Source organism: Anoplopoma fimbria, chromosome 9 (genome assembly GCF_027596085.1).
Source record: "Anoplopoma fimbria isolate UVic2021 breed Golden Eagle Sablefish chromosome 9, Afim_UVic_2022, whole genome shotgun sequence".
In the NCBI taxonomy this organism is placed as follows: Eukaryota; Metazoa; Chordata; class Actinopteri; order Perciformes; family Anoplopomatidae; genus Anoplopoma; species Anoplopoma fimbria.
Window position 1 is genome coordinate 22551755 of NC_072457.1, and position 12868 is coordinate 22564622.

The following is a 12868-nucleotide window of genomic DNA, read 5'->3' on the forward strand; positions in this document are numbered from 1 at the left end:
GGGAAACCTTCCAGAGCACAACAAAGTTTATGTTGGACACATTTCGCCTGTTCTCAGTTTACGTACATCCACATGGGGCAATAATGATCTGAAACCTATTTATTCAGCAAATGAGGAAGAGCAGTCCCATATGTCAAGACTGAACAATCATACCCATCAATATCAATCAAAGGAAACTTTTTATTATTTGTGATTTTTTCACTTTCAAGTATTTTACTGTACATAAACTATGTCAAATAAAACTCCACTTACTTGCTGCTTTGTGGAACGCTCAACCAAACCCACAAGGTCTACAGGTGGGGTTGGTTCAGTACGAATTAGTTTTAATGCCGTTCATGAGGTGAGAGAGAACAATGACGCTGGAATAAAATACACTGAATGTGTGCAATCATTTCTTCACTTCCTTTAGTGGACGTCTGCAAAGAGGCCGGTTTCCAAGAAATAGAAAGAGAAGAGAAAGAGAAACAAGTATTAAGAACACTACACTCTGATATCAAAGCAGAATAAAAACTTAAGATAGCCAGTACATGTGGAGATGTCAATGTGTTGACGATTTCCCTCAGAAATGATCTGATAATAAATGTGTTAATAGGAAACTGAGGGAGGGGAACAAGGTGTGGTCAGGAGTGATGTTGGTTTGTATCATGTCTAGACACTACAAGAACCGAAATGTCTAAAATATATTCTACATGAGTGCACAGCAAAAAAAAAATAATAATAATCATTCACACGGTTCTCTTTTTCAATTCAAAATCAGTTTTTATTACGTGGAAATAAATCACAGATCAGTTCTGACACTGTTAATCAGAAAAACACATCAGTGAAAGTCAGTAAAGAAACACAGAATTACAATTTCACAGATTTATAAAAAAAAGTTCATACAAGAAAACAAAACAGTGCTCTTCTTCCTTTAAGGACATTTCTGGAATAAACTTTCAAATGAAAAGCTTTTAATGGCGTTGTTTTTCTCTATCCAAAAAGTCAATGATTAACTCTGACTACACTTACGTAAGCTGATAAGGTGCTTCTGTTGTCACATTTTAGATTTGCCTTTTCTGGTGTCAGGACCACTGCTCCATTATGAAGCAGGACCAAGATCAGAAATCTCTATACCTGATGATATGAGCGCCTATTTCTATGAGGGCTGGTGTCAGATGAAAATAAGAATGAAACATGAAACCTGCCTGAAGGCGAGGAGGGACTTGGCAATGACATTGCTTACTGCTGCCAAAAGCTACATCAACTTTATAATCGAGGACAGCTGGAGGAACATAAACCTGTTTTATTGGCTTTCTTTAACCACACACTATTTTCCAATAGCAAGTAAGTGAAGATCATGTGACGTGCAGAAGTGCGACATGCATTTGTCTAGTGAACTTCCTCAGTGGTTAGAATAAGGATATGAAATCTGCTGGCAGTGAGGGGTAAAACTGCACTAAAGGCCAGTCTATAAGCAGGAAATGACCAAATTGTTGTCGAACAATGAGAAACTTCTAAACCAGGACCCTTAAAAAAGGAAAAAAAGCTGCTGATACTCTACAAGAACCCTTTTCATACAAAGAACCCATTTTTAAAAGAGAGTTCTTCAAGGATTGTCAAATCCATAGGTGTTAGAAAGGAACGCCCAAAACCCAGCCCACACACCCTCAACAACTAGGATTGTTGTGGTAGGGTTCTAGATAATATCCTTGGAATATAAAAGGGTTCTCTGTAGAACCCCGGGGGATAGTTCGAGGTGAAACCCTTTGAATATCAAAGGGTTCTCGGTAGAACCCCTTGGGCAGGTTCTTGTTAGTACCCTTAGAAAGTGGTAAGGTTCTGAACAGAAGCTCCTGAGAGGGTTCTGGGTGGTACATAAACGTACAACCCTTTATGCTGGGTTTTAGGTAGAACCCTCTAAAAGGGTTCCAGGTGGACCCTTTATAAACGTTTCTAGCAGAAAACCAAAAGTGTTCTGTTATGAGGGCAAGCTGAAGATCCCATATGGTTCTAATTAGCAGTTTTGTTTCTAACAGTGTATACTTTGAGTCCATGCTACTGTTGTTAGGTAGGTAGAGCTTTTGAATAGCGCATAGCTGATTCGCTTCATGTGTTTTTTTGACAGAATGAAAAATATAGTTTAACTAAAGTCAGGAATGTGAAAAATGTAGAAAAAAAAAATCTGTACAACATCGGTTACATTTCCCCTGAATACACACACACACACACACACACACACACACACACACACACACACACACACACACACACACACACACACACACACAACCCCCTGACCAATCTCAATCGTCTGATTCAAGGTTTTCCTCATAACATTGACATGATGTGACAAGAAGAAGTTGCAAACTGCCGAATGGCTACAGTTAATGTGTGGGCAGAAAGCAGATCCACTGACGACCTAAATTTCCCCATAAAATTGGTTTTCAATGATGTTACTCATTGCTTCCGATGTGGTTGTCAGAGTTTTGAGATCACAGATTGGGGGGGGGCTGGACACGAACCCCTGCCTTCTACATCCGTCCGTCGCTGATTCCAAATCAGTCGAGATCCTTCAAGACCCTTGATTTAGGACTGTTTTCTAAGTAAGTTTAGGTGAGTGAAAGCACTTACAGCTCCTCTGATGAATCACAGTAATACAAGTTATCCCTGGTTATATACCCAGCTGTACAAAGTACAATGATAGAGTGGAGATTAGAAAACAAGGAAGTGTTGATTTCAGAGGTGGCTAGTAAGTTAGCATATATGATGTGGCACGCAGTGAGTCCTGCAGAGAGACAGAGAGAGAGAGAGAGATATTGTCTTAAAGAGTGCAAATAGACACATACAGAAATGGAGGAGAAACTAACTGTTAGCTTGGAGCATTATAATTACCTCAGGCAAAGTTGTCTGTGCAATTCGGATCACCTGCAAAAAGAATGAATTATAGTTATAGAGTGCATTTGAAGTTGTATTAGTTAGAGGCAGTGAGTCAAAATACTGTAATTCAGACGTACCTTCCTTGTCATCTGATGTGTCGACCGGGCAATGGTCACCTGAAAGAAATCAAAAGATTTTTAATGTGGTTTACAATGGGAGGGCGTCAAACCAGCACCATATGAAGCAATTGTGTGAAATGCGAGAAGAGGCGGATCCCGGACACTGAGTTTCCAAAACCTGAGTCAGATTATAAAAAGTGATTAGTGACCAAGCCCAGTCTCCCACAAGCCACGTTAAAATGCTATGATTTATATTCTGTGTAGTTGATATCACTGTGCTTCCTCAGACATCTTTAGCGTCAGAGGAAACCCAGTAATTAGTTTAGGTATGTTGAAACCTAGTTAGTGCAGGGACAGTTAAGTTCCTTGGTCAGTGATTAACATGTGCTCCGACTGAGTTCAAATTTAAAAACAGTGGGAGTACATGACTCGACAGGCTTGGAATGTATTCAGAAATCTGTGGGGAGTGACTGTGGTTTAATTTTGTTTCTGAGGCCACTGACTTAACTATTTATCAGTAAAACACAAACACGATATCCAGCAAAGTAAAACAACGGTTCATTTTAGCCAATTAAACCACTCATTAATCCGCCAGAAGGTCTGTAGCAGATACGTAGTGTTTCAGGCAGCTAAAACTATCCGATAGATAGAAAAATCAGATAGAACCTTTATTTACACCCTAAAAAGAGACAAAGTTGGAACAAAAAGAGCAGCAATAGTATGTCCAAAGGCGGACGTACCCATAAGGGGTGTTGTGGAGTGTCTTCGTGCCTCTGTGGAGAAAGATAATGAGGAATGACAATCAGATACCTACTACCTACTACCTGCTTATGAAACATGTCTTTGTGTGGCATTTTTTGTTTTGGCCTCATGAGAGGATTGCAGCAGCTACCCTGCTGGATTTAAACTAAACAAAGTGAGAGCGTGTACTTCCCCATCCTGAATAACATGGCTACCTGCCAAGTGTGCTACAGGTTTTTCCAGCTCCTACCATTGTCAGTGTCAAGTTCCATCTATTGTACGGTTACATTTTATCTAGTACAATGTTGGTTTCTGGCGAGACACCTTAATAAATACCTGTTGTTTAAAATAAATATTTGAGAGGGAATCATGACCTGCTAAATTTCCTAACACTAGCCCTAAGAAGCTTATAATTCGTCATTAAAACTACCAATGGCAAGATTTTTTTTAATAAACAAAAATACAATCTTTCAATCATTTGAATTGTGTGTTTTTATGCAAATATCAACTATAGATGATTATAACAAATTAAAAGTATAACACACACAATCTTTGTTGGTTTACACTGACCAAAAGTTTGAAATTAATTTTGTTGAATGAATGACTGGAGCCTTGTATACCAGCTGCACAGCAATAGTGTAAATGTCTGTATTGTACATCAGTAATGCTGCAAGTCACTACGCACTAATGTTCATCAAAGTTAAAAGGAAGTATTAACAGGAAGGATAATGGCTTTATCTTTGCGTAGCCTGAAACGGTGAATGTTTCTAAGAGGAAGAAAGAAATACTACTTTTAAACCATGAACGTTTGTTAATCTCCCTTTTACCTTTTTTAGTTGTGTTAATACTCAATAATGTATTTATTGTTTCAGTTTGACCCAAGCCAAACGAGGGCCTGTGTAGGTACTCACGTTGAGATCTCCGTCTGTAAATCAGCAGCGCAAACAGCAACCCAACGATCAGCGATCCGATGACCACCACGGGAGCCACTATTTTGGAGGTTGGATCCTTATCCTTTCCCAGTCCTGAATGAATCAAATTGAACAATAAAGATTGTTTTTAACGCTCTCAAACTTCAGGTCGAGACCAAAAAGAGAAAAGATACGGTAAGTGCACTTGATTCAAATGAGGTATGCATGCACTGATGAGAAGTTCCTCCCTGTGATACTTTAGCAATCTACATCAGCTTTCACTTTTACTCCCAGAAGGGGTTAAACAAAGATGGCTGTTGATGAGTTTTCCCATCAAAGAGAAAACAAGAAGCTTAACCCAGTCTTATCAGGGCTGCATAGTTTTCTTCCTTTGTGCGCAGCGTTGTTTTGAAGTTTTAAGAAAGAAACCAGAGCCAAGTTCATACTTTCAAAGATCGCTGTACTTTCTGTCCTACAAAACTTGCTGTCTTATATTCGGGAGTGTTGAAGTCTTGTTGTGGTGTTCACATGGTAAATGATATAATACCATGCGCCAGAAAGGATCTTCAACTCAGCGATCTGCAGAACTTTCCTTGCAGTCTAAGACTACAGTTTTTTTACTCTTTGGTTTCTGCCGGAAAAATTAAACCACAACCAAAACCGTTGGCTCAAAGTCCTCTAAGTTGCACAATCCTAAACAAAGATGAGTTCATGTAACTCAAATTTCAGGTAAAGCATGCCCTCACATGCGACAGTGGCTGAAATCGCTGTTTGACATTTCATTGTGTGAAGCAAATACCTTCATTTCTTGGGTTCGTCATGTCCTGTACTTCGACTGTGGTCTCTTCCTCTTTGCCTCCGGTGGCATTGAACACTACGCAGGTGTATTTGGAGACAGAGGACCCTTGCTTCACAACCAGCTTGCTCGAGAGCTGAAACAGATCGCCCTTGGTCGACGTCATCATTTGCGAGTCCTTTGTCAGCTCCGTGTTGTGCTCGTCGAACCAGCGAAGGTCAGCTTTTGGGTAGCCACCATCGGTAAAACACGTCAGGTTACCTTCTGAATTCATAGTTATCGTCTCAGGGATAGTTATAGTTGGTTTGTTGTATTTGGCTACAAAGAGTAAAAAGGAAAAAAACACAATCATTAAGCTGAACATTGCACCGTGACGTCAACCAAATGAACACCAATAAAGTTGACAATTATATTTGAAAAGTACTATATAGTACAATATGTGGTAAGAAAGACAAATACAAAGCTGGCTTCTGCACCAGAAATTTCTGCATGAGATTATTTGAAACACTGAAACTGAAAGTAAGTAAAGACAGAAAGTGAAAAACCAGTGTGATAGGTCAGGAAAGTCCCCTGGATCGCTCAATATTGTTCATGGCAACAATTAAATCTTTCAATTTTCATTTTCTGTTTGAAACTAGAATGTTTAAATGTTTACAGAATCAACTTTACTCACAGTTTATCTTTGAAATGAGCTTGGATTAGTTTTGAAGATGCACATTACACTCTAAATGGTCAACTCTCTGTGCCGAACAGTTGTCTAAATGTTTCCGTGGTGGACGGGGTGCTGGAGGCTCTCACCTGAGACTTTAAGGCTGGTGGAGGTTTCGCCACTACCGCGGTCTGTCATCACCGTGCATGTATAACTCCCCTCGTGCTCCACTGTGGTGTTGGCAATGAGCAGGGATACATTCATGTTTCTGAAATTCCAGGACGGCTCTGCAAACAAATAGCCAGGTTCCTGCACTGAAGTCTCCCCTTTGTTGAAAATCAGTAAGGGATGCGAGCCGTTCTTCCAGAGGACCACCCTGATTTCTGTGTCGTCGTATGTGGTTTTGATGACACATTCCAGCAGCGTCTGACCGCCATACTGCCCCAGGTTTTCAGCCTTGCATTTCACACTCAAAAAGTCTCCTTTTATGGAAGAAAATATGATAGGATAAGAAGTGAGTTTAGTCTTTCAGACTTCAAATTCTCAGACTGAGGCGGAACTTACCTGCATTTGCATTTCCTATGCTGATGGAGATGACAGAGAAAATAAGGAGAACACTAATTGAGGCCATGTTGATTTACCTGAAATGACAGAACAAGCAGTTTTTTATGTGTTGATCAGAACAAATGCAACAAACACATGCACACGTCTTGTCTATTTCTTACCCTCACTAACCTTCGCGCTTATACAGAATTTTGAACTTGTAACTCTGCACGTCTTGGTGCCATCAACAATTTAATGTGCAATCTGGTGTTTTGTTGGCTGTATTTTTGTTGACTTTCTTCTTTTTCTTTATTTTCTTGTATAAACTGGCAACTTCCAATAAAGAAAACTCTTATTTCTGGCCACATCACCATAAACTCTCACCACCAAAGATGTATGATTCCAATATTAATCACATCATGATAATAGCAATTTAAAAAGTGTGGTGCTCAAGGTTCTACTTACCATCATATTTGTACTGCAAAGACAAAACTAAAAGTGTGTAGTGCAAGCATGTTTTGCGATAGTCTCGTACTGGTTGCACAAGATCAATTACGTTACTAGTGGAACAAGTATGCACTGTGGTGGTTTTATGATGAAAGTCACTCTGCAGATGGAACCCAAACTGACTAACAACTAACTCATATGACTGTGTGGCCTTAAGCTGCATTTTTCTTCAGTTGGATCTTTTTTCTGTGTGAAAAGGAACCGGAACCCAACGGTAGAAAGCTCCAAGTTTACAAACTCATCAACTGATTCGGACCAGAGCAAACAATCTACTGAGACAAAGAGCAGACCTCCTTGTCACTTTTGAGTAAAGACAGCAAAATGCCTAAAAGTTGCTGTGTGGTATGATCATAGACTATGTACAAGAGGTGGACGTAGTCATCGGGACATCACCCATTGGTTTGTGGACTGCCGTTTAAAAAGGCCTCGAGTTTGGCAATTTGTCATCATCTTGGATTACGGATGTCGCCATCTTGGCTTTTTGCAACCTCTGAACGGAAGTGACCATATTTGACCAGTCTGACCAGTCAGACAGGAAATATGAATCAAACATCTTTGTTGGTTTACTGGCAATCAAACATGGCAGCCAGAAACAATCATTTATTATTCATACGGTGGAAAGCAACAATGATACCAGCTTGTGCCGACTTCCCTCGTGGTCTCTTGACTGGTTTCCTTATACCCTCCAGCAACTGGAAAGCTTCTCCTAATTTGATCTCTAGATCTCTGATTTCATCATTGTTCCTTTTTGTAACTTGACTTTACCATGCCCACCGGGTGAAGACCTTGCATGAATAGGTCATTTAGTACGAGAGAGGTTGCGTTACCCACACATGGCAGACACAAAGCACAGAAACACAGTTAAACCAGTGCTGTGATGCTGCTTGGAATATAAGTGGTAAAAAGTATAAGTTTGTATCTGTAGCTGAGTTATGTACAAATAACATTTAGTTTTATTAACTTACGTCTTTGGGTTTTTGATGACCTCACATTTCCATGTATGTATAAGGGGAAGTAGATACAGCGCTGGAGGCGGGATTTAGTGCAAAGTAGTCCAGTGGCTCATGAAGCCAAAATAGCTCAACTGCCAAGTACAAAAAGACATGGATCTTCTGTACTGCTTCCACTTCCACACTAGCGATTATTTTAACCCCGCCTCCCAGCGGCTCCTCTGTCTTATTCACATGAACGGACAAAGGAAAATAACTCTGGATAAAGCTATAAGAGCATTTTATAACTTTTGGGACCAAGTGATTGAAAGTGTTCGTACTTATATGTCGATTTACCTTAAAAAAGAAATCAACAAACGCTTCTTTTCTCAATGTAAGTTAATGGGGAAACTTATGTCTGGGCACAATGGCAAATTTTCAATTTCGTCCATTTTATTTTTTTGTATTAAATTACGTAGAGATTATTCTCTGCTGAATCAGAAAGCACTGTGAGAACCAGCAAGACACTAAGATTAGAACAAGCACTGTGTTCTATTGGTGAAAAAACTATTGACCTTTGCACAACCTTTTTAGCATGCTGCATTATGAAAGACTGCAAGAGAAGTCTCATGCCATGCCATGAAAATAGGACATACAGCCAATATAATCCATAACACCTGTTTTCCCAAACGGACCAAAGCTAGACCGTTTGGAATGTCGGTTTCAAAGCTGCAGAAAGAAAGTTTTGAATGTTTTTTGACTGCAGCTGCTGAGCGAGGGAAGCAATGTCCAGAGAATACATTAATCTGCATGAAAGTTTGTTAATTCATGTTCATGAAACAGATAAACAAGCATTCCATTATGATGGATGGAAACATTTGTTCCTCAAGGGGGTTTAAAAAAAACAAATGTTCCACAAACACACGAAAAATGATAAGTAAAATAAAAGTAAATGAGATCCTAAGTTAAAACATCTGATCACACATTAATAATAATAATAATAATGGATTTTATTTATATAGCACACTTTAAAATACAAAGAAATCTCAAGGTGCTGCACAGGGTAGAACAATCACAATAATCAAATATAATAATAAAACACTAAAAACAAACAAAAAATAAAATAAAAATTTAAATTAATTAATTAATTTAATCATAATGAAATCTAAGAATATCTATTAAAACCGAACAACCACCCAAACACAAGCAATCCAAATTATCAAGACCCTAGGGGAAGGCAGAGAGGAACAGGTGAGTTTTAAGACTTGATTTAAATCTCGCCTGATCCCTTTCTCAAATCTGTTTCAACTTTCTTGAGTATGTGTGTGCGTTCACAGACGGTGAGGGTCATACTGAAAGAGAAAGTTGATAGATATTTTTATCATACCGCTTGAATGATCGCCAGAGATTAGACAATGTTGTCTTGACTTTGAAAGGACCGGGAAACAAATTGTTGCAATGGCCCCGATGCTCTTGACCCCCTATGTTTTTCTTTCCATTCAGAAAATTTGTTGCACATTCCTACTTCCACACCCGTTTTTAAACAATTTAGCTTACTTTACTTCAGTTAATTTTGACCCCACTCACGTGTGTGATCCTAACATTTCAACTGGAGTTCAATGAGCCACTGGGAGCACAATACGAGTATATTTCACACACAAGTGCTCAATTCCCAATTGGACAATTGAGACGCTGCAGCTGTGTGGTGGCGGATGTCTGTCCGAAACTATTCCGACGCACTGGAGAAACATCTGCATACAGCACATCCTGCTTAAACGCTAAGAGAGACTGCGCATCTATCAAACCCTGGAGTTACCCTGTATACACCCTGTCATGCGGGACAGGTCACATTGTGACAGTTTAACTGAGATGTGGTTTTGTCAGGGGTGCCAGCCAGGTTTCTCTCCTGGCATTTAAGATGCGTCAGTCACAGTTGCTTTTTATGTTAATAATCTTATCCTTTTCTCTTTTTATATAACAAACAACCGTCACAAAGGCTGTACATCCAGTTTATATGTACACCCCACACATTTAATGACTTTAACCGAACAAGAACACAAACACACCAGTGCAGAGGTTGTTTTCTTTTTAATAATGCTCTCCTCCTCCGCTGCGATCCATTGCAACTATATACATTCTGGGGGTCAGATGTTCATCTGTGCGAACACATCCGTCTGACTATGCAGACAAGGATTGGCAAAGATTATGGAGAATTTCGAGAATGTCACTTTGCCGTGTGGAGAAAGACGCACAGATAAAATGCATGGTTTGTGCAAGGCTATCTTTTTTATCAGCTTGTTTCTTTTTTTATTCTTCCAGCGCCTTAGTTAAGATTAAGCCTCATTGAGCAGTGGTCATCCTGCATTATAAAGTTGAAAAGTACTCTTTTGCAGCATTTACTTAAACATGTAATTAAAGGCATTTAAACAAAGTTTTTCGTTGGACTTTGTGTTATTCTAAATTTTGTGTTAACACTAAGATTTTAATTATATCGCTTCCAAATACCGGTTATCGGCCTCTGAGAGTTGAGACTGTGGCTCGATCCATGCAGATATTTGACAGTTTAAAAATCCACTAACTATATATTAGCGATATTGCAGTTGTTGTTTTAACGTGTATAATAAACAATTATAATAAGATTATTTTGAGGTAAGAGACAGGGGTATGACAAACCGGCTATATGACATACGTCAACTTTATTCAAAATCTCTTAAATTCACTATTTTAAAGAATCTTGACCAAGACATGTAGGCTCTTGAGTAAACCTGTCAATTCAATATTGTCCCTGTTTCTAAAATACCTTTAACATATCTTTATTTTTTTGTTTGCAATTTCTTGTTGCTTATCAGCCAAAAAATATGACAACACCAGTCCAACTGTGATAAAATGATAAGAGCTGATATATATCGGCCCGGCTGACATGACACTAGCTAACAACCCAATCCACTTTTAGGACCCTTCAATCTAAATATAAAAGAGGTGGTGGAGTGTCCTTTAAGAAGCATGGCCTTCATTAAGTCCTTCACACCAACTGACACTGAACATGCATAAACACAGTGAAGGACAACAGAGTGCATGTTAGCACAAACATTTGGCATTTTTGCAATGGCTCTTTAATTAAGCTGCCTTCAATGCCAGACACATTGCAATTACAGTGAAAGTTAAACCCGGATTAACAACCCATTATTGTTCGGTGATTAGGCTCCCACAAGAGGTGGAATGTTTATTAACAGAAGACAGAGTTGGGCTGAAAATATGCTGAAAATAAATTCATTGTGTGATTATCTACATTTTATTAACAGCAATCTGGTGTTGTTTCGTTGTCATCATGGTGCAAGTCTGCTGCAATAACTAAACTTTTACTTAATCATTAATTATGGAACAACAAAGGGGAAATCCACCCACACGACTTCTAACACACAGACTGCCTATTTAAAAAAATAAAATAATGGATTACACATTGTTTGACTCTTGTTGTTGGCAACAGATCAACCGAGCATGTTTGTCGTTGTGTGCTTATCTGGTGCAAACCATATGGTAAATGTTTGGTAAACGACACCCTGGTCTTATCATCATCATCATCATCATCATCATTATGATGGTGTCTGTGATCTCTGCTACCTGACACTGTGGTGGCTCGGTAGCTGCATACATCTCAACCAAAGGTTTCTGTTCCTGAATAGGAATAGGAAGCAATGTCAACACTCTATTGCAGTGGTTCTCAACCTTTTTTCAGTGATGTACCTCCTGTGAAATACTTTTTTAGCCAAGTACCCCCTAACCAGCACAAAGCATTTTTGGTTGAAATAAAGATGTAACACTAAGCGCTCTGCCATCAGTGTCTGATTTATTAAACTGTCAACACTGACGATTGCATTGTTGCATTAAATTCAGTTCATGAACTTACACTTATATATATTTTTTTTATTTATTTATTAAATAACAATTTTTAAAGGATTTTTGAATGGATGCTAATTTTAAATATATATATTTTTTAAAATCTCACGTACCCCCTGGAGTGCCTTCACGTACCCCCATTTGAGAAGCACTGCTCTACTGAACCACACTCCCAGAGCTTTATTTGAAGAGCATTTGAACAGCCACAAGCCCATTTCCTCGTAGAGTGACTTTAAAACAAAGAAACAATTCGTCCAGGATTTGACTAAACATTTGCCTTCTACTACTGTAGCTTCAGTAACCTGAAACAGACCCGACAGGCTCGAACAACGCGAGTCATGGGTCAGCTTGAGCCAAAGTATGTATGCTGACGTCTGCACCCCTCTACCTTGACTAATGTAACACACACACGCACACATTCGGGTATAACATGTCAGACTGCCAGCATGGACCACGTAACGCTGATAATACAACAGTAATGTCGTGTTAAACTCACCCTACACGCTCCTCGAAAAGGCGACTTCTCTGTCGTGATGCAGCAGCGGTTTAATTCGTGGCCGGAGAGCAGTGTTCATTTGCTTATTTCTTACTTTCACTTTCAGGATGAGTCAAGAGAGATGATTGGCTGTGGGAGCAGAGGTCACGCCCCCGTGCATCCCCGGCATTGAGCCAGTCGATGCCGGGATTATTGTTTATTACCTTTTCTGTATTTTTTTTTCTTCACACAAATGCATGAAAGATACAGTACCAGTCAAAAGTTTGGACACACCTTCTCATTCAATGGTTTTTGTGCTTATTACCATTACATTACATTACATTACATTACATTACATTACAGTCATTTAGCAGACGCTTTTATCCAAAGCGACTTACAGGAAGTGTATATTCAACATAGGTATTCAAGAGAACCAACCCAACAT

General features: G+C 39.2%; 1 protein-coding gene across 1 annotated transcript; it reads right to left on the minus strand.

Moving 5' to 3' along the window:
- Positions 1-733: 733 nt before the first annotated feature.
- zgc:174863 (uncharacterized protein LOC100136852 homolog) lies at positions 734-12524 on the minus strand. The gene is made up of 8 exons (XM_054604469.1): positions 12445-12524; positions 6637-6713; positions 6222-6554; positions 5427-5741; positions 4628-4741; positions 2994-3032; positions 2872-2904; positions 734-2764 (listed from the first exon to the last, which is right to left on the minus strand). The coding sequence occupies exons 2-7, from the start codon at positions 6701-6703 to the stop codon at positions 2873-2875; spliced, it is 900 nt and encodes a 299-aa protein (XP_054460444.1). The 5' UTR covers positions 6704-6713; positions 12445-12524; the 3' UTR covers positions 734-2764; position 2872.
- Between the last annotated feature and the right edge of the window lie 344 nt (positions 12525-12868).